The sequence below is a fragment of the Leucopleurus acutus genome, assembly GCF_964270905.1.
Source record: "Leucopleurus acutus genome assembly, chromosome: 15".
Classification (NCBI taxonomy): domain Eukaryota; kingdom Metazoa; phylum Chordata; class Mammalia; order Artiodactyla; family Delphinidae; genus Leucopleurus; species Leucopleurus acutus.
In genome coordinates, this window is record NC_139157.1 from 68,881,996 (window position 1) to 68,904,749 (window position 22,754).

At 41.6% G+C, this 22,754-nt stretch overlaps 1 protein-coding gene across 1 annotated transcript; it reads left to right on the forward strand.

The window, feature by feature from the left end:
- Positions 1-556: 556 nt before the first annotated feature.
- CGA (glycoprotein hormones, alpha polypeptide) lies at positions 557-2,514 on the forward strand (the record flags this gene model as incomplete). The annotated part of the gene is made up of 3 exons (XM_082855562.1): positions 557-680; positions 1,833-2,017; positions 2,437-2,514. The coding sequence occupies exons 1-3, from the start codon at positions 581-583 to the stop codon at positions 2,512-2,514; spliced, it is 363 nt and encodes a 120-aa protein (XP_082711688.1). The 5' UTR covers positions 557-580.
- Positions 2,515-22,754: the final 20,240 nt, after the last annotated feature.

Here is a 22,754-nt window from a genome sequence, read left to right on the forward strand (position 1 = left end):
CTTGCCACATTGCTGGGGTAGCATTTACTTTGCACACTGATAACTAGCCTTACAGCCCAGCTACCGACAGTGAATAAAAAGCAGGAGAGATATTATCCTTTCTTTATGTTTTCCCACCTGGGAATGTAGAGATGGGAAGGATGGGCTCAAATGCTTGTATATTTTATATACCATATATAAGCTTATCTATCTATCTATCTGTCTGTCTATGTATCCATCCATCCACCCACTCATATAGATATCCTTAGATATTATCTAGTTGAAATTTCAAGTTTCATAAATAAGGACATTAAAGCTTCTTAACAGGATGTTAAGATTTTAAAAAGAGAACTTCTTGTTGTTATCATTATACCTGATTCTACTGGTTGATGCGAGAAGTAGGAAGAGTCAATTCTCTACCTCTTTCCAAAAGAGAAATTGCTTTTTTTATACATGGCTTTAGAGTGTATTGGGAGCTGTAAGCAGAGGGGTCAAGACACTGATGACTATTACTATTACTATTAAAATTACTGGTTGTTGTTATGCCTGTTAAGCCAATTTTATAGTAACTTTTTTCCCATGTCTGTTTTGCAGAAGAGCCATGGATTACTACAGAAAATATGCAGCTGTCATTCTGGCCACATTGTCTGTGTTTCTGCAAATTCTCTATTCCTTTCCTGATGGAGAGTTTACAATGCAGGGTGTGTGACCAAACTTGGGTTTGCAGTAACAAGAAAGCACACATTTCTAGATGTACATCAATAACTCCATTAATTACATTTCTACCTCCTTTTCAAATGTGATAAATCTTTGCTGTTGGATATCTATCTAGGCACTTTTAGACTGTGAACATAAAATTAAGCTAGGTTCCAAAAATGTACAGTGAAAATATCTTACATGTCCATTTAAATAGCAGCCTGTACATTTCCATCTGAAATAGATTCCTGATTATACTTTATCTGAGTTTTACAAGCAGAAAGTGCTCCTTATTCAGTCTAGCTAGTTGACTTTTTTTCTGTTTTTTACATGTCTCCCAGAAGATTTGGGAGGATTTTAACATTGCCTTTGTAGATGAATTTTCAAATCAGTTAAAAAGTGAGAAAACAAAACCATTTTATGCAGTAAATTTGTTTTGCTGTACTTTCCGAAAAATCTCATATAGTAGCTGATATAATTCCATCTGCTATGAAATTGTGAGCTACTATTGGTGATGGTTTTTCTCTAGACAAGTGATAATATTTTAACCCTTGTTCCCAAGTGCAGATGCCTGATCTCATATCAGGCTGTGCCACTCACCATGCTTTCTTAATTCTGACACATGCTTTTCTTTGTCAGTATTTGGAGTTGCTATGGGGCAAAAACAACAGCAGATTCTAAATGGGAAAATATTTTGCCTCTGGGCAAAATCCTTCTTTCGGATGAGCATGGTGTTTTCATCTGTCAAGTTTTGCATTCCCTATAGACATACTATCAGCACTGGAATTGAGAAGTCATACTTAAAGAAAGAGAAACTACTGCTACTGAGATTTCCCATGCATATCTGCAAAAATCGTTTTCCCATGAAAATAACTGTAGTCGGTACAAATAGATATTGTGTCTGAAGATGAACATACAGCCCAAAAGTATTGGGTTGGCCGAAAAGTTCGTCCGGGTTTTCCATATTACAGAAGAACCCGATGAACTTTTGGGTCAACCCAATATTTATTTATTCATTTAATTTCTTTTGATTTCCAATAGATAAAAAGAATATTTGCTGTCCCATAATGAGGAAAAATGTATAGTTTTTTTAAAAATTATTTTTGGATTATTTTACTCTTTGCCTTTTTTTTTTCTTTCTTTTTTTCTGGTGATAGGCTGCCCAGAATGCAAGCTAAAGGAAAACAAATACTTCTCCAAGTTGGGTGCCCCAATCTATCAATGCATGGGCTGCTGCTTCTCCAGAGCATACCCCACTCCAGCGAGGTCCAAGAAGACAATGTTGGTCCCAAAGAACATCACCTCAGAAGCCACATGCTGTGTGGCCAAAGCATTTACCAAGGTGAGAACTGAAAGGGCCCCAGAAACTTTCTAACAGTTCAACCAGAGAAATGTCCTCAGAGCACATCCATGGGGTTTAATGCCAGAGGTATCTGATGACCCATGCTTTATTTGTAGAGTGAAGGGCTGCATTTGTCCCCTTTAATCAAAAGAGTCAGCAACCTTGTGGGCACAGGCTGGATTTATTCTGAATGAAGAGAGTAGGGGTAGAGGTGATGAGGGGCAGATTGGGAGAGAGTATAGAATACTTAGTGCAAACCTAAGCTTTCAGAGTGAAAATATCAGCTGAAAAGGAGAATATGCAAATATAGCAAGCATCTATTTAATTCAGCTGGCTAGAGTCCATTTTATTTAACAGTTTTCAGTTTTGCCCACCTATCTATCTATCTATATCTGTCATCTTTTCCCCTTCCTCCTTAGGCTACAGTAATGGGAAATGCCAGAGTGGAGAATCACACTGAGTGCCACTGCAGTACTTGTTATTATCACAAATCTTAAAGAGTTTGCAAAGGGCCGTGTTGATGACTGCTGATTTCCTGGAGTGGAACATTAATTTGTTCAGTGTTTATGACTTTGCAAGATAAAACCCTCCTTTTCCTGACCGTACCATGTTTTACACGCTTTAAGAATATACTGCAGCTTTATTGCCTTTCTCTTTATCCTACAGTATAATCGGCAGTCTTGTTCTTTTCATTTGGAATGAAATACAGCATTTAGCATGACCATAAAAAGCTGGCTCCGCTGGAAATAAAGTCTTTTAAATCATCATTCTACCACTGAATTCTAATTTTTTCTGAAAAGTTTCAAGCCAGTTACTTTTTGTTTTTACATCTTTATTGGAGTATAATTGCTTTACAATGGTGTGTTAGTTTCTGCTATACAACAAAGTGAATCAGTTATACATATACATATGTTCCCATATCGCTTCCCTCTTGCGTCTCCCTCCCTCCCACCCTCCCTATCCCACCCCTCTAGGTGGTCACAAAGCACCGAGCTGATCTCCCTGTGCTATGCGGCTGCTTCCCACTAGCTATCTATTTTACGTTTGGTAGTGTATATATGTCCATGCCACTCTCTCACTTTGTCACAGCTTACCCTTCCCCCTCCCCATATCCTCAAGTCCATGCTCTAGTAGGTCTATGTCTTTATTCCTGTCTTACCCCTAGGTTCTTCATGACATTTTTTTCCCTTAAATTCCATATATATGTGTTAGCATACGGTATTTGTCTTTCTCTTTCTGACTTACTTCACTCTGTATGACAGACTCTAGGTCTATCCACCTCATTACAAATAGCTCAATTTCGTTTCTTTTTATAAGCCAGTTAAGTTTTAATAGGATTAATGGGAGGGAGTGAGCCAGTGTGGGCCCCTACATACTCAGTGACCCGACACTGGAGAATCTTGTTCCCACCAAGCCTTCCAGAGCAAGTGGTGAGTCCTTCGGCCAGTGTGCTAGTTATAAGACAATCCATTGGGGTGAAGGAAGAAAATATAACTTCTATTTCTATTCATTTTCACATTATCCCTTTAGATGACCATTTGGATGAGTTTTATAGAAGTACAGATACATTAGTATGGTCATGCATGTACAAAATTTATCAATAAATAAATATGCAGATATTGAGGATGTTTGGTCCGAAACTTTTTTCCTGGTAGAAGTTTTCAATCAGGAAAAAAAAAAAAAAAAGGAAGAACACTGCTCTAGGGTTTGGTAAAGACAAAATCATCCCCAGCCTGAAGTTTCTATCCACTGGCTTATGCCTGACCAAAAAAAAAAAAAAAAAAAAAAAGCATCTTATTAGTTCCTGGCAGCCAGGTTGTAACCAAACAGAGGCTAAGGTAAGGATATCATCCTCTTACATTCCATGTCCAGATCCTGATGGGAATGAACAAATGACGAGCAAAGAATTCACTGAGCACTCACTGTGGGCTAGGAGGAACAAACACTTTCACTTAGCTCTGTCCAAATGCTTAAGAGTAGTGCCATGCTTCAAAGTCACATTTATTGAGCATTTATACTTATAAACAGAGCTAGATTATGGTTCTTACCCATTAAATTAGATTAGCTATGGTAGAGATCAAAGCCACCCAAAATTTCAACTCCTAAGGGAGCCTGAAATTTAAAAAAAAAAAAAAATCACACTGGTCACAGATAACACTTTCAAAAAAAAAAAAATTCACTCATCACCAATTTGTCAGATTCCATTTCTGAATGAAAACCCAATTTCTAACAGGTAGGTAAACACACCAGGTGTCTGGGTGAAAAATTTAAATGAGGGCATGTATTTTTAAAGAAACACTGAAATGCACACACATTACTTAACTTGTTCATTCATTTATTTATTATACATTTATTTAATGTCTAGTAAGTGCTGGCCCATGATTAGATCATGGAGATTCAGAGATATCAGGATTCTCTGGAAGATAAGATTGAGAAAAGCTAATACAGCTTAATTTGAGAAAACAATGGTGCTGATTCATGGGTTCATTCAAACATTTAATAGATATTCATTGAGAATCTACTATGTGTCAGGTCTTGAGAGCTTGTTTGGAGGATTCAGCAGGAGAAGAAAGCTAGCAATACACCCTTGACTGGAGTGCCCTTGTCCATCTGGGATCATCCTATTTCACAGAGGGGATGGAAGAAGTAATGAGAGAGGAAGGGGACATCCCCATGGTCATTCAGATCAGCCTAATCAACCCTGGTGAGCAGTAGAATAAGACATGGATGCTGCTCTGAAGCAATCCACAGTCCGGCAGGGAAGAGAGACACGGGCAAAGAATTAAGATCTAGTGAGATTATGCTATGTGAAAGGTATGGATTTTGGTGACATTAGGGAGGAATGGTTAACTTGGTCGACTGGGGTTCGTCATGGAGAGCTTCACAGGAAAGGTGATACTTGAGTCTAGAAGATAAGCGGATTGACGGGGGAGGGGTTCAGTCTACTTTGAGGAAACAGCATAGGTAAATGTCCTGAGATGGGAACCAGTATGATGGTCATAGAATGACAAGAAGTTCAGTGTGCCTGGACTTCAGGGGCTGGTTGGAGCGCTGGAGCTCCAGAGACAAACGGACAACTGTCAACTAGGCATGCGAATAACATGCAAAGAAATGTACGTTCCAGCTAGGACCTTCCTTTCTCAAACTAGGGGGCCTGAGGGTTCCTGAAGCCACAGGATTAGACATGCACCTTTCTGTAGGATCAACCTTGCTTGAAGATTTGGGGACATGTTATTTTAATTTCAAAACAAAAACAGATACATTATAGAGTAGAATGCAAAACTGCCAAAATGGGGTTAAAAATTGCGACTTAAAAAGAAACTTCACATTGTGGGTGGGGACTTCTGCATCCTGCTCTTCTGACCCATCCCAAGCCTCCTGGGACCTGGTTCACTCTTCTTGCATTAGGAGTTCTTAAGCAGAGGAGTTTGAGAAGTGCTATTAAAGGAATAATAGGCTCTGCTTTGCCCTTTAGAAAGATCATTCTGGCAGCAGGTAAAGGGTGATTTGAGAAGGGGAGAGACCAGTCACAGGATCATGAATTGGGGCCTTTGCAGAACTGTCTTGGCAAGAGATGGTGGTGGCCTACTGGTGGTGAGGGTGAGGGTAAGGGAGGGGACAGATTTGGGAGGAATTAGGAGAAAATGAAGAAATGATTGTGGGTGTGACTCCTGGCTTCTTGGGTCGCTGATGGATAACTGTGCCCCAAACTGGGAAATGGAATAGGTCTGTATGGGAGCAGATGGGGGAAATGACAGTTCAGTTTGGGACATGCCGACTCGAGGTGTCTAAGGGGTACCGGGTGAGCGTGTCTAACAGGCAGCGTGTACAGCGATAGACATGGAGCTTAGGAAAGGCCTCCAGCCTGGAGGAGTGGGCTCGAGGGTCACCTGTGCTCAGTGGTATCAACCCCACAGGGGTGGCTAGGATTGCTCACGAGGGCGTGAGGGTGTGAGGAAGGGAAGATGCTGCACCACCAAGGAGAGATTCTGGACCAGCCTGGCTAAGGAAGCGGCTGTTACGTCTTCGGGTACAGTCAATTAGAAAGCTGTGACAGGAGCCCTCTGGAGAAAAGACGATCATCTCAGATGGATAAGCAGCAAGGTGGCAGAGAGGCAGGCATGGAGGCTGGAAATTTTGTTTCAAACCCATCTGAAAAATGCCTAAAAGTGGTATTAAGGGAAGATGATCATGTTTGAGGGGCGATTCTTTCAAGAAAACCTCTCCACGATTCACCTCAGCTAGAGGGAGCTGCCCCAAATTCTCCCATGTGAGATTCTTTCCTTATGTCTAAAACACAGGATCCCAGGCACCTTTTTCTTGAATGGCAACACGTCTGACTGAGGCAACACAGCTGACCATTAACATCATTAACAATGCCATTAACAAGATGAGTTAAACAGGCCACCAGGTCTGTCTGCAGGTCCTGGATCCTGTTTACAGGGAGGGATGGGTGTCAGGCAGGACGATCAAGGGATAAAACAAAGAAACAAGACATCTACTACTTTGTAGTTGTGTCGAGAACTGACCACGAGCAGAAACTCCTACGTGATTACAGGGGTGTCGCTGTGGACCAGGGCTCAAGGAGGAGACCAGTAAAACAGGGATGGCTCCTGTCTGCCTCCTGGGAGTTAGGGAAAAGGGCAGGAAAAGATGGGAGGGAAAGAGACAGAGGGGAGGGAAGAGAAATAAGAATGAGGAGGGTATAAAAAGTTGCAGAAGGAAAAATGTGTGAGGGGGAGGCAAGAGGGGCAATAAGGGCCACTGGAGGTGTCTGTGACCTCAGACATGGCTGAAATGGATTAAAGGCAGAAAGGAAAAGCCATAATTCTACTCACTTCCACTTCTTCCCCCAACTTCTGTCAGAATCTAAGTAATCACCCATAGTCAAGACCTCTAGCCTACATAAAGCCTTTGTGTGAATGGAAAAAGATGACTCTCTGGGCAGGCAGAGCATCTTTTTTTCTTTTTAATTGAAGTATATTTGATTTATGATGTGTTAATTTCAGGTGTACAGCAAAGTGATTCAGATATATGTATGCATACACATTCTTTTTCAGGTTCTTTTCCCTTATAGGTTATTACAAAATATTGAGTATAGGTCCCTGTGCTATACAGTAGGTCCTTGTTGGTTATCTATTTTATATACAGTAGTTTGTATATTTAATCCCAAGCTCCTAATTTATCCCCCCACCCCTTCCCCCTCTGTTTGCTTTCTATGTCTGTTCTGTTTCTATTTTGTAAATAAGTTCATTTGTATCGTTTTCTAACATTCCACGTATAAGTGATATCATATGATATTTGTCTTTCTCTGTCTGACTTACTTCGCTTAGTATGGTAAATCTCTGGGTCCATCTATGTTACTGCAAATGGCATTATTTCATTCTTTTTTATGGCTGAGTAATATTCCATTGTGTATATGAACCACATCATCTTTATCCATTATCTGTAGATGGGTATTTAGGTTGCTTCCATGTCTTGGCTATTGTAAATAGTGCTGCTATGAACATTGGGGTGCATGTGTCTTTTCAAATTAGACTTTTCTACAGCAATATACCCAAGCAGACCATCTTGAGTGAATGGCTTCATAATTAAATGACATAGGAAAGTGGATGTCAGGCCGACCTTACCCTCTGGCTGGGCACCTTTGTGCAGTGCACACACTGTGCAATCTTACATGGCAGCTCTGCCCATAATCTCATCATCCTACTATGACCATTGTTGCCTTTTGGAGAGATAATGTCTTAAATTGGCGAGAATCTCAGTTGACATCTAAGATTCCAAATATTGATGTCTTCATTATCCTTATACGGCTAAGAAACTTCTGGAGAAAATACTGCCCCAAATTCTTGCCATCAATGGAGAAACTAGAATTGTCCATAACCTGGTCCAATAGTTAGGTAAAACCAACGAATCCATATGTAAATGACCATGAAGCTGACACGAAGATATTGATTAGGACCACAAACCTCAAGAGGTCCAGAGAGGTCTGCTTATTTAATAAAAAGTTAATCAACATCAAACTACCTGACATTAGTACAGCACTTTTACTTTCCCAGAAAGTTCTGAGATGGTGCCTCAATGAGTCTCACTCAGCCCCTCAGGGACCAAAAGTTAAGGCAGGTGGCACTGTCTCCATTTGACAGTTAGATAAATTGAGGCACAAAAAGCTTTGGTTGTACAGGGACTGGGAATGCATGGAACTCTGGGTTTCCTCATCTCCAGTTTTGTGCTGCTTCTTTCAAATTCCATTGTTTTCTCAAGGGATGAAATTTTTGCTTTACCAACAAAGGACCCATTTCTCCCTGGATACTGGATAGGAGAACTTGGAGGTTTTCCCAGGGTGAGAAGCCATCATAGTAAAAGAAATTGAAGTCTGAACTGTGACTTGTCCACTGATGTTCTGTCTCGAAGAGTGAACTTCAGCTTCACCTTTGTAGTTCCTCTCGATTCAATCAACACCTCCTTCAGGCACTTTCTTTTTGAACTTAATTAGGAGAAATACAAAGAAACTTCTCTGTTCTGAAAGCCAAGTAGGATTTCCATATTCTGCTATTCAAAACTGCATAGTATATAGAATTGTAAATATTAAACACTTTTCATGAAGAACTGAAGCTGGGTCTGAGTTTCCTTGGAGCAAAGAGAGAAGTTATTGCATCGAACTTCAAAATGGGAGACATAAACAGGAAATAACTGTTGGATGTTTTTAATGAATTCCTCTTTTGACCCCCAGAAAAGCACGTGTTTGGAAAAGTATATTCCTATTGAACCTGACTCCCAGGGCTCACTCGTTTGAAGGACTTGAAAGCTGAGGTTTTGGGGAGAGAGTGAGGGAAATGGGGGTTGGGTAGGACACTCTGAAGAAGCGGCCAAAAGCTTGGCACATGATTGAAAGTTTGTAAGAATGTTTTCAAAGAAGACATTCTGTTGTTTTAAAGCCATTTTCATTAATGGAATGCTTGTAAAATGTAGGACAGTAAAGTGGGAAGCACAAAAAACTGCATCAATTTTCTCCAAACGCTCTTGATCAGAAAGTGTGTTTGAATTATAGTCACTTATTCAGTTGTAAATTGTCTGTGAACAGTAATTGATTCTCAGCTAAGTTGACAGTAAGGAGAATTTCAGGATGTGCAAATTTCCTTCTACATACCTTTTTCTCAATTGCCACTCATGTTGGAGATAATTAGAAAAAGCCAGCATTAGCATCAGGACTAGGAAATGGAGGGGAACTGGGAGGCAGAGCATACGTAGTGGCTTGCCCACTATGGCTTCAGAGGGATTAAGGAAGAGGAAGAAAGGAAACCTGGGTTTGACCCAGAAATGCACCCCAGCTTTGACAAGGTGGAGAAAGTGGGAAGGGCATGTGGATAAAGGGTTTCTGGCAGATGCTTGGGTTGACATTATGGTGGGAGGAATTAAACTCTTAACCTTGGCTATTAGGGAGGGAATTTATGAACTATCTAAATTAAATTATGGTTATTCTAGTGACTGTGTGTCTCTGGTACTGCTCTCTGACGTGGAAGACAGTCGTAACATCAGGGATGTAGTCACCGTTGGCATGGGCAGAGTGGACTCCAGGGTGGCCCCATGGTTCCCAGAGCTGAAGACACAAGTGCTCACCCCAGCACTGCGAAACTGAGCGTGGCCAGAGGGTGGCTCTCTCCCCAACTGCTAACACCTCCATCCCATCAGGTAGCTGCAGAGGCACTGCTGCCCCTAGTGGACAGGTGGTGCATGGCGCTTTTGAAAAAGTGGATGGGGCTGGGGAGCGGGTGTGCTTTCCAGGGATGCCTGGCAGGATGGGTTCTGCTCACGGGGCACATTTGTCTTCATGTGGATGGGATCCTTCTGTTTATTTTGCCTCTGCTGTGCCCTTTTAGTGGCATCCAACTAGCTGCAGGGGGACAGCTCTAATGCATGGGCACTCGACAAATTATAACTTCATTATTTAAAACTATTTGATAAGCTAAAGTTAAAGCTCAAATCCATTCACATTAATACACAGCAACATGATATTTGTCAATGGGAGAAAAGGAAAAGCCATTAGGTCCCTTATATATAGTTTAAACTATCATAAAATTTTGGATGGTTGTGAAATAATGGGTTTAAGGATTTTTTTTGTTACCTGCATGCAAAAAGTTTTTTTGCAGGTAGTGACTATCAAGAATTTGAAGAGGGTATCATTAAAAAGTCTTGATGATGAATTTCATGTAGCCATTTCAAAGGTAAAAGTTGACAAAGAGTTATAAAGACATAGCCTCACCTTTCTCATGGAAATTTCTGAAAGTGTTTTATTTGAAAGTTTTATACAAATTTGATACTTTGTATTTTTCTCACAACTATAATTCTTTTTTTTTTAACCAAGCTCCATAAGGACATTCCCCAAATACCCTCCAGTTCACCCCATATTTTCCTAATTTTTGTGTGTGATCACATGAAATGTTGTGAAACAGTGGAAGAGATGACCAGATTAGAAAAAAGAAAAAGAATGTGTTTGGCTGCCATCATTACAAAGCAAAGCACACACCAAAGCATCTACTGAACATTCAGGAAAGGGAGATCCTGAAAAATGTTTAGCAAACTAAGGATGGAAAATAGAATTAGTTTTATAGTCACTGTTATTCCTAATCTAAGATGTGTGAAATGCCATTAACTTTATCCTCATTTGGTTTGCTGTCTTTATTGTTTTACATTAGTGAACATAAAAATATTTATAAGCACTTTCATAGGTTCATTGTGCTGAGTCCATTTTCTCTCCTGTGGTTGGGAGAAGGGCCACTAAATATTTTTTTCATATCTGTGGGCTCATTTACTCAGGTGTCTTATTTGGATGTGACCAGTTTTTCCACAAATGTTCTTTTTCTATTCTGGGATCCAATCCAAGAATCCCACTTTGCATTTAGGTGTTATATCTCCTGAGTCTCCTCCATCTATGACAGCTTCTTGTCTTTCCTTTTCTTACGTGACTTTGACATTTTAAAAGAGAACTGGCCAGCTATTCTGTAGACTGGCCCTCAATTGGGGTTTGTCTGATGCTTCCTCTTGATCAGACTGAGGCTGTGCATTTTTGGTCCTTCTCAGTATGTCATTCTGGGAGCTTATGATGTTGATAATGTCTTATTACTGGGGATGTGAACCATGATGTCTTGGTTAAGACAGTGTCTGTCAGCTTTCTCCACTTCTCCAAAGTTATCATTTATTTTTTTTAATATTTAATTAATTTATTTATTTGGCTGCGCCAGGTCTTTAGTTGTGGCACATGAGATCTTCGTTGTAGTGCACGGGCTCTTCATTGTGGCGTGCAGGCTTCTCTCTAGTTGTGGCACGTGGGCTCTAGAGTGTGCGGGCTTAGTTGTCCCGCACCATGTGGGATCTTAGTCCCCCGACCAGGGCTCGAACCCACATCCCCTGATTGGAAGGTGGATTCATAACCACTGGACCACCAGGGAAGTCTCCACAGTTAGCATTTATTACTTCCTGCTACTTTTCTGCAAGTCTAAAATTATTTCAAAATAAAAAGTTAACAAAAATCCTCCTTATAATCTGATTTCTGCATCCCTTACCCTATTGTTCTGAGTCTCTTTTTTCTTCTTTTTTTTTTTTTTGTGGTACACGGGCCTCTCACTGTTGTGGCCTCTCCCATTGTGGAGCACAGGCTCCGGACGCGCAGGCTCAGCGGCCATGGCTCACGGGCCCAGCCGCTCCGCGGCATGTAGGATCTTCCTGGACCGGGGCACGAACCCGCATCCCCTGTATCTGCAGGAGGACTCTCAACCACTGCGCCACCAGGGAAGCCCTGTACTGAGTCTCTTAATGGTCATTACTCATCCATTTATTTGCCAGATTCTAATGCTTTCGTCTCCTTGCAGCATCTGACACTCTTGGCCTCTTCTCTCTCTTTTCCTTGTCTCACATTACACTTTCCTCCCTTGGTTTTCCTTCTCTCCAACTACTCTGTTCAAACCCATTTTCTCTCTACTTCTCTCAGGAAATTTCCCAGAGTTTCGCCCTTTGCCCTCTTCTTCTGTCTATTTGCTCTATGGTTGCCTTGTAAGTTAAAACCCTGTCTACTTACAAGACTCTTTTTTTAAAAATTCATTTTATTTTTCTTATGTTTTCATTTTTTGCTTTGGCCGCACCGTGCAGCATGTGGGATCTTAGTTCCCCAACCAGGGATCGAACCCTTGCCCCCTGCATTGGGTACATGGAGTCTTAACCACTGGACCACCAGGGAAGTCCTACAAGACTCTTTACAGTGGGCTCCAACTCCTCCCTTTAGCCTTGTTTCCTCATATAACTCTGCCAACCCACTGGCCACACCTAGCCTTTGTTTCACAGACGTGTATATCATGCCTCTGTTCCCCTACTCTGGGTATTCTCATTGCCTGGAAAGCTTTCCTTCTTCACAGCCCAGGAAAATCTTATTAATTGTTCCAGACTCAGTTCACGTGTCTCCTTCTCTGTGATGCCTTCTTGGATCATTTCTAACAGTATTCATTCTCTTCTTTTCCCCTAAGGCATGTTGGACTCCCTTCTATTATATTACATATTCATTTGTCCACCCATTCATTTTTTTTAAAAAAATTTTATTTATTTATTTTTGTCTGCATTGGGTCTTCGTTGCTGTGCGTGGGCTTTCTCTAGGTGCGGCGAGCAGGGGCTACCCTTCATTGTGGTGCGCAGGTTTCTCGTTGTGGTGGCTTCTCTTGTTGTGGAGCACAGGCTCTAAGGCTCATGGGCTCTGTAGTTGTGGCTTGCGGGCTCTAGAGCGCAGGCTCAGTAGTTGTGGCGCACAGGCTTAGTTGCTCCGCAGCATGTGGGATCTTCCCGGACCAGGGCTCGAACCCGTGTCCCCTGCATTGGCAGGCGGATTCTTAACCATTGCGCCACCAGGATAGTCCCCACGCATTCATTAAGTGACAGATTTTTTGAGCAGTTGTTCTGTGCCAGGCACTGAGCTAGGCTTTGAGTATTCATTGGTGAGTGAAATAACATAGTCCTTCCCTTGAGAAGTTTATAGTTAACAGGCAAAGACAGAAAATAAACAAACAAATGAATAAATAGGTATATAATTACAAACTGTGGTGAGAGCTATATAGAAAACCAATAGCATGCAGTGGTAGAGAATAATGACATGTGGGAAGGTGGGTATTTTTAGACAAAAGAGTCAGAGAAGGTCTCTTTAGAAATGACTACTAGTTTCTTTACCAACCAGGGATTGAACCCATGCCCCCTGCAGTGGAAGCACGGAGTCTTAATCACCGGACCACTAGGGAAGTCCCAGATAATTGTCCATGTTTATTAGAGCAGAAGATGAATCTTATGAAAATATCAGCTTGCTGTTCCTTGGCCTTAGTTTTGAGGAGACTCAGAGCCAGACCTGGGGCCCAATTCAATGCCTTTCCAGACTCTGAAAGTCTAGCTAGAGTGGATCTCCAGATTTCAATTACTTGTGAATTCTCAGTGACCAGGTCCCACACACTCCTGACTCTGTGGCAGAACTCCCTGAAACTGACCAGTCACCTCTCAGTGGAGCACGAGCTCTTCCAGCCAGACTGGATTGCTCCAAAGCCCACCACTGCGCCCCTGCCCCAGTGCCTGCTCCACGCCAGGGGCCATCTAGTCCATGCTCCTGCCCATTCAGGCCTGTCCCATCTAGAGACCACTTGACGTGCTGAGGCAGAAAATGCTGGCTGGTGTGGCTGGAATGAGTGAAGGAGGGCAAGGGCTACATCACACAGGATTTGCTTTTGTCCCAGATACAAAGAGAAGATAAATGCTAACTGTCTTGCTGTCACAGACTGACAGTCTGCTTATGGCCAGATAGAGACCATACACAATTCAGAGAGTAACTGATAAGCAGGATTTAACTATCACTTACATGGCTATAAATAATTGGGAATGATTACAGGTTAAGAAAATCCTAGGTGTAATTTCAGCTCTGAGAATGACTCTTTCTGTGGTGCTGGGGCCTTGGTGGTCTGACTCAGTTTCCGTATTTGAATAAATGGAGGATGTATTAGTGACTGTAAATTCCTCTGGAGAAAAAAAGGCAGAATGCCATTTTCCTTTAGGTAATAGAAGTCATACCTTTAAAACTGTGCTTCTAATTAAAAAAAAAAAAAAGGAATTCCCTGGTGGTCCAATGGTTAGGACTCCACACTCTCACTGCCAAGGGCTGGGGTTCAATCCCTGGTCGGGGAAGTAAGATCCCACAAGCTGCACAGTGTGGGCAAACAAAACAAGATATATATATATATATATATATATATATATATATATATATATATACACACACACACATACACACACACATATATATATTTATTTATGTGTGTATATATATATATAAATCTCATCTAAGATTTAAAAGTTACAGATGCTTATGCCCAACCCCAAACCCATTGAATTAGAATCCCTGATGCTTGAGCCCAAGTAGATGCACACTTTAAAACTCCACAGCTGTTTCTAATGTGCATCCTTGATCGAGAAATGCTGCTCCAGATGATGATAAAAGTCCTCAAATAAGAATAAGAACTCAAATAAGAATGGGGACTAGTGTCATCTATTTTTTGCTTTTGAAATTACTTTCCCTAAGGATGTTAGTCTTAATTTCAAAGCACTGCTTGAAAATCCTATACTTTGCATTTCTTCTCCCTTAACTCTCTTGAATAAACATCTTGAGCTAGGCATCAGCAGGAGAAAGCAGCAGTGATTATTGCCTTTAGTCTCTGGAGTTTTGGCTTCACTCTAATGAGAGGAATTTCTTAGTAGATTCATTTGTCATGTCACTTCACATTTTTTTTGATGTGAAGAAAGCTGGTTATGGGGTTCTTATTCACGCATGGTCTTTCTCTTGGACACAGGTAATAAAAAAAAATCATCACCATAAATAACAACTGCATGAAGTCATAGCACAAATGAAAATGTTAAGTCTTTAACTTTGTTCTTGACCAAACAAACTCAAGTGTTTATTGTCTGGCCATTCTCTACTCAGAAGGTAAAGAGAAAGTGTTCCACTTAGTCACATTCTGTAGTTGTTCCATTAATCAAAATATCAAAGAAGGCCTAGATGATTATTTTAACTCAAAGAGACAGACGCTGATGTGGCTCAGAAGGAATTTAATTTCTGATCCAGGAATTAAACACACTGAAGTCATCCCCTTGGACTCTCTATTCTCCCAATGTGTGGCTTATTTAAGTACATTATTGAGTCTCCTATATATTTTCCAGAAGCAGTGGACGCTGATATCCACTAGAGCAGAAATGCAGGGCAGTGTGTCTAAGACATGTGGGATAAACTTTTCCCCTTACAGATAGATAGAGCCATGGGACCACTTCTGGCCAATGGGCTGTTACTGAAAGTGTGACCTGTCACTTCTGGGCTGGGGTGAATTCTCTTCACCTCCCACAGGGACTGTTCCAGGGTGATGTTCCAGATGACGGAGCCTCTATGAGCCTGGGTCCCTGAGTGACTATGATCAGTAGGGCCCCCGACCTGCAATGGACATGGAGCATGAGGGGAGAATCAACGTCTGTTCTGCTGAGCTTGTGCAGTACTGTCTACCCAGAATGACCAATGAACACCCCAAGACGTGGGCTTCCTTCTTATGTTTTCTTCAGAGTGATCGAAATCAAACCTCTGGGAGGACATGCAAATTAAAGTAAGCACACATTTTATTTTACAGACTTTTTGGCCAGGTGACTCTGATACTTAGAGAATAGCTCCTTATTCAAGAACGTTGGGCTTTCTCTGGTGGCGCAGTGGTTAGGAATCCGCCCACCAATGCAGGGGACACGGGTTCGAGCCCTGGTCCAGGAAGATCCCACATGCCACGGAGCAACCAAGCCCGTGCGCCACAACTACTGAGCCCGCATGCTACAACTACTGAAGCCTGGGTGCCTAGAGCCTGTGCTCCACAGAAAGAGAAGCCACCGCAGTGAGAAGCCCACGCACCGCAACGAAGAGAGTAGACCCCGCTCGCTGCACCTAGAGAAAGCCCGCACGCAGCAACAAAAACCCAACGCAGCCAAAAATAAATAAATAAAATAAATAAATTTATATAAAAAAAGAAACTTAAAAGCGTTAAAAAAAAAGAACGTTAAAACCACTAAAAAAAATATATGTATATCCTTTCTTGATCATTCCTGATATTTCTTGGTAAGAGCCCTCTCTTATATCCTAAGACGTTGCTGGAGTGTTTTCTTGGCGACAGCCTTCAGGAAAAATTGATCTGCTCGGAGCTTGGTGCCAGTGAGGCTGCTATTTTTTCCCTTTGGCACTTCTAACCGTACTTTACTACCTCAGGAAATCCAGAAGGACTAAGCATCTCACACCCACCTTCTTAGTTCCTTCCACTTAAATTTTTAGGCTCTCAGGACCACAAATTCAGATTCCTGTCAGGCTGGAAGAGGAGGTCTCTCCAGCTTTGCTCTCTTGAAAAATTCCTTCAGAGCTTCTCATATACTAGCTCAGGACTGTTAGCTACAGAAATTAATATACAGACGGCGAGGATAACAGTCATGATGATTGCAATGACCAGGTCCATATTCCTTTGAAAGCACTAGTTTCTCTCGTTCACTTAAAAGAAAACACACAATCAGTAGAAAATGCACTTCACATCTTGAATTTTGATCTTTTCTTGGACTGGTGATGTGAGGTACCATCGTCTCTCGAGATGCTGGGCAGAGGCAGTGCGCCTCAGCTCCCAGCCAGCCATGCGATCACCAGGGTAAACAACTGAAACACTTAAAACCATCCTGTGCCCATACAGCCATCCTGTTTTTCACTTTCAGTACAGTTTTCAATAGATTACACGATATATTCAATGCCGTGTCATAAAATAGGCTTTGCGTTAGATGATTTGCCCAACTGTAGGCTAACGTATAAGTGTTCTGAGCACATTTAAGGTAGGCTAGGCTAAGCTATGATGTTTGCTAGGTTAGGTGTATTAAATGCATTTTTGACTTAACGATATTTTCTTTTTTTTTTTAAACGTTTTTGGCTGTGCAGCCTGCGGGATCTTAGTTCCCTGACCAGGGATTGAACCCTGGCCCTAAGGGATCGAAACTGGGCCCTATAGGATGGAACTCACGTGGAGGTCTAACCACTGGACTGCCAGGGAATTCCCTCAACTTAGGATATTTTCAACTTATGTGTTTATCCGGACATAACCCCATAAGTTAAGGGAGATCTGTATACAATTTCAATAGTCATTGCCTTCAATTTTCTTATAGTCTACCTGAGGAAAACAAGAGGAGAATAACAACAAAACAAGTGAATAAGTGTAGAGAAATAAATGAGTGGGCAAAAAAGAAAGCTGTGGGAATTCCTACTAGAAAAAAGTTGCTACAGGCTGGGGGAAAGTAAGAGTTAATCTATGGATTTAGAGATAAGTTAACTGTTGACAGATAAGGGTGGGCATATCGGCATGTGTGTGGCATAGTGTGTACAAAGGCATGGGATGGTCATGAGGCAAGAATAAAGTGAGAACTGGGGAGAGAGGCTTGCAAAGATAGGTTGGGAGGGCTTCCCTGGTGGCGCAGTGGTTGAGAGTCCGCCTGCCGATGCAGGGGACACAGGTTCGTGCCCCGGTCTGGGAAGGTCCCGCATGCAGCGGAGTGGCTAGGCCCGTGAGCCAGGGCCGCTGAGCCTGCGTGTCCGGAGCCTGTGCTCCACAATGGGAGAGGCCACAGCAGTGAGAGGCCCGCGTACCGCAAAAAAAAAAAAAAAAAAAAAAAGATAGGTTGGGAGCAGACTGTCGAAAGCATTGGACTTTGGACTCAGGATATAGAAATTTAGTTTCTAGAAAATGGAGAGTCATGATTAAAAAAATTTTTTCTTTTAATATGGAGAGTGTCATAAACCTGGTGGCATTATAGTGACACCAGTCTGCCAGCCAACTGCTAGGTTCTTTGGAGAGAGAGGGACCTGGAAGTGAGGATGCTTTCACGGTAGGCCAGTAGCATGTGTGGAGAGTGGAGGCAGCTAAAGAGGCTGCTATGAGAAAAGTGGGTGCAAATCTGGAGCTGCTAAATCAGTGATAATGATAATGGTCAACATCTATTAGCTCATACAGTGTGCCAGGCACTGTTATAAGCATTATATAAATGATGCTTAAATCATTTAATTCTCACAACAATCTTTGAGGTAGGTATTGTTATTATTTGTGTTTCAAAGATTGAAAAACAGAAATGAGGGTAAGTAACTTGCCCCAGGTCTTACAGCTAGAAAGATTTGGGGTGCTCTCCAGGGACTACCATGGGATGGAAATGGAGGTCAGCAGAATCCAGACTGTCTGATGAGCCTCTCTACTGGCTGCAGAGGGGATGCTGAGCTTATTTGGGGTGAAATATCCCCTTGGGAAGCTGGGACGTGGACTTGCTTCATCCTCAAGTGTCAGTGCTGCCCTGTGGGACCCAGGGACTAAAAGGGCAGGGCCAGCAAGGTAAATCATAACCAGGACACCTTCTCTGAGGTTGAGTTCTTTAACTAGGACATCTTGAAATCTCAGTTAAATGTGCTTATAGAAAAGGAAGAGCATGTGCTTTGGTGCAGAGATGCGTCTGAGCCAGGAACTGCCATTTCCTAGCCGTGTATCCTTGTGCGAGTTACTTAACCTTGCTGAGGCTTCATTGCCATACTTGCAAAGTGGAGATGATAATGATTCCTTCTTCATAGTGTTGTTCTGAGTATTACAGGGAACGAGGAGGTAAATTGCTCAGCACCTGGCATGTAATAAAAGCTTAAGTGTCAGCTATTTTTTTTATTGCCTGGCACCATCAGCTATTTTATTATTGCCCAACTACATTTTGTTAAACATGTATTAGGTAAAGCAGTACAATAAAAGGAAACTGAACATTGGGAAAATGTTAGTATAGCTACAAAAGAAAATGCTAGAGCCAGTCAAGACACACTTGATTCCCATCTTCTCTTTGTCAAAGGACCTTTTGGCACAGGCTCTATAGATAATGAAAAGCTCATTATTCGTTCTTCTTCTGGTTTGCAACTCTTCCTTTAAGGAGTCTGACAAAGGGGGAAAGTGCAAGTTGCCTTATCTAAAGCAGTGCAATAATTGGTTGTTTGAATGGCATTTTGTATTTGATTTTCCCAAGGGGATAGTCGCTGGAGCCACACAGACTGTCTGGGCCCCAAGGGCAGTCCCTGGCCTTCTTTCTAGGAATGTTTTAACGTGTACTCCTAAGATGCACACATCCACACAGTGTACACATGCAAAATGTAGCTGCAGAAGAGGTCTCTGTGCAACTAGAAAAACTGATTAAAAAACAAACAAACAAAAAATCTCTGTGCATCAGGGTAAGCTGCCGATCACACCCTCAGCCAAAGGAGATTGCACATTATCGATCTCTGAAAATCTGCTTCAGTAGCATCTTTCCTAGCTGGCTGGTTTTGTTTTGTGTTGTTTTGTTTTCAGTTGCAGAGATGCTTTCTTTCTTTCTAAAGATGGCCACTTCCTTTCCTTCGGTGTTTGTGCGTCTTTATGCGTCAATACAAAGAGAGAATATATTTTAAATGTTTTGTTCATATGTCTGAAAACCAGTCAGTGGTTGCCTGCTTTTTACTTACTTGCTCCCTGCAGTTCCAAGACGATTGTGTGGATTTGGAGCACCACCCAGTGGCAATGTGTAGCCAAAACCTTAAAAAAAAATAAAAGAATTTGGAGCTGGAAGAAAATGCCAGAAGCCATTGATTAGTTTTCTTTGAAATGAACTAGAGGAATGGGTGTTTCAAAAGCAAGAATATGACCAGGTCATTGCAATCACTATGACTGTTATCCTGACCTTTTCTTTCTTCTTGCTTTTGTTCCTTCGGTTATTTCATGCCATTTTAATATATCACTGCTGCCATGTGTTTAAAAAAAAATTTTTTTTTGTGATGGTTTGTAGTACCTCTTCCTGAAACAGAGAAGGACCCTATGGGGCCTTCCCAGGACAGACCCCACCCCCCATCATGTCCTCTGCCTGCCTTTTGCCTGTAGAAAAGCTGTAGTCAAGGAATAAACTTAATCAGAGAAATGAGAAAATGCGGAAGCAAAGGAAAGCAGTCAAACAGGACAAAGTAATAATACTGTAGTCATTAAGCAAGGTCAAGGACATTTAGTTCCTCCTCAAGGGCTATAGAGAACATTCTGAGCCATGTCCTTTGAGCTGTTTTGTAGATACTGAAACCCACACCAGGTGGAAGAAGTTAACTACATGATGGTCTGACTGTAGCCATGACATAAGCTGTGACAATTTCGAGAACTGGCCTCAAAGAAATGGGAACAAACTGATCCTGGAACTGAAGACTAACTGGAGTCAAAATAATCAAGATGATGCTGACCACACCACCACATGACCAATTTCAAGAGACTGTCAGAGCTGACTGTGCTGTTCTGCATGTAGCCCCCTCCTTTTACCTATGCACTCCTGAAACTCCTATTTAAAAGCTCTTGCCCACTGATCAACAGGAGAGAGTTTGCTTTTGGACATGAGTCCACCTTCTCCTCTGGTTGCCAACCTTCTGAATAAAGCAAACTTTCCTTTCTGCCAACACTTGCCTCTCCAGTGTTGGCCTCTGAGTGGCAAGCAGCCAGACCTGAGTTCAGGAACATTCCCTGAGGCTGTTATGGAAATAGAGATTTTAGTAGCTTAAAAATTGCATTGAGATCAATTAAATCCACATCTGCACATTCCCACCACCACTTCCTGAGGGCCTTTGAGATGGTAATGAGACTCTAATGAGGAGAGAACTAGCTGCCTTTCCTGCCTACTGCAGCTGGGGCCTGCCATGTCATTCTTCTCCACTGCTTTTTGTCAAGTCACCTGAATTCTCACTGGTGATAGGGCTCTCATGCACTGTTAGCTCATATCAAACTCAAAGCCACCAGTGTTATTTAGACACGGCTCACTGCTCATGGAGTATCAACTCCAAATGTCAGGAAGATCAAGCCTGGACCTTTCTTTAAGTCACATCAAATTTCCTCTTGTTGATTTTGGTCCCAGTGTTGTTGGAGTCCACTGAAGTGTTTTAGTCATCTGGTCTAGTTTTGTGCCATGCAGTCATTTCATCTATGTCTCAAGCTATTGATAAACATGGTGAATAGGACAGGGCCAACAAAGGCCATGGCAGCACTCCAGGATCCTTGATCAACATTTTGGGGGTTGGTTTCAGGAATTTAGCTGGCTATCATGAAATTAAGAAAATAATCATAACTACACCATTTTGGACCGTCTTTTATATCTAGGCCTTGAGCTAGGCCATTGACGTGTTGTTTTGAAGTTTCATGACGTTTCTGCAAAGTAGGCGTAATTATCCTCATTTTTTAAGATATCAAACAGAAGAATGAAGGGATTAAGCAATATGCCTGAGGTCATAAGATATCAAACAGAAGAATGAAGGGATTAAGCAATATGCCTGAATCGATTGAGTTGGATTTGAACATACACCTGAATGACTTCAAGTTCTACACTCTTTTCACTATACAGCTGGCCTCAATGTCTCATCTTCTGAAGGCATGGATCTCTAAAAGGTGACCCGTGATCAAAAGAAGCAGAGAAATAGAATTGCAAGTCCATGAAATTTAGTTCAAAACAATTGGTAGTGGTGGCACAGTTAATTCATTATTACGAGAAGGTGGGACTGCATATTCGTAATTGTTCCTGGGAATATGACAAAGTCACACTGTAGTGAGAATGTCAGTCTAGCTCTTGTCAATAGGATACATGGAGTAAGTACCAACTACTCATTAGTGAGTTAAATAATTTCAAATTCATAAAACAAGTATGCCTCTCATACAGGATGAAGACTAGCAATGATAGTGTATCCTTGACCCCTCCTGACACTAATGGGGATGCTTTTAATGCTCTGCTCTTGTTGATTTTAATTTTATTTTTTTATTCTTTGGCCAAAACCTCACGGCATGTGGGATCAAACCCACGCCCCCTGCCTTGGAAGGGTGGAGTCTTAACCACTGGACTGCCAGGGAAGTCCCTCTACTCTTACTTGTGATGCTTCATGAAGGTTTCTGTTTGATAGCTTTCACTGAGATGAAGAAGTTTCTTTCTACATCTAGCTTGCTGAAAGGATTTTTTAAAAAGCAAATTTTTTTACATATCTAATGAAAGAGTCATATTAAACATTAAATTGTAAAATATATCATACATTTGGGAAAAGTCTATAAGACATATATGTGCCGTCCAAAGAACAATATTAAAATAAATACCCTTGCATGAACCCATATGTCAGGTAAAGAAATACAGTGTTGTCAGTCCCTTAGAAGCCCACTGAGATTCCTCTTCCTTCTCCCCAGAGGTAAATATTATCCTTACACTTGTGTTAATGATTGCTTTTCTTTACGGTTTTACCATCCATGTACATATCATTAAGAATATTTCATTTAATTTTACTTGAACTTGATAAATGGAAATACTGTATTCCATTTTTCCTCTGACTTCCTTTTTTTGGTCCAACATTGTTTGTGAGATGCATCCTTGTGGATGCCCTGTAGCTGTAGTCCACTCATGACTGAATAGCTTTCACTGTATACCTGTGACACTGTGTATTCATCCACCCTCCTGTTGATGGACATCTGAGTTGTTTCCATTTTGGGGTTATTATAAATACTGCACTACAAATATTCTTGTACTTATCTCTTAGAACACATATGCTGTCTCTTCTCCATGGAGGCTATGGAAGTGCTCTGCTCAGAAGTCCTTCAAGAGAATTTGCCTGGAC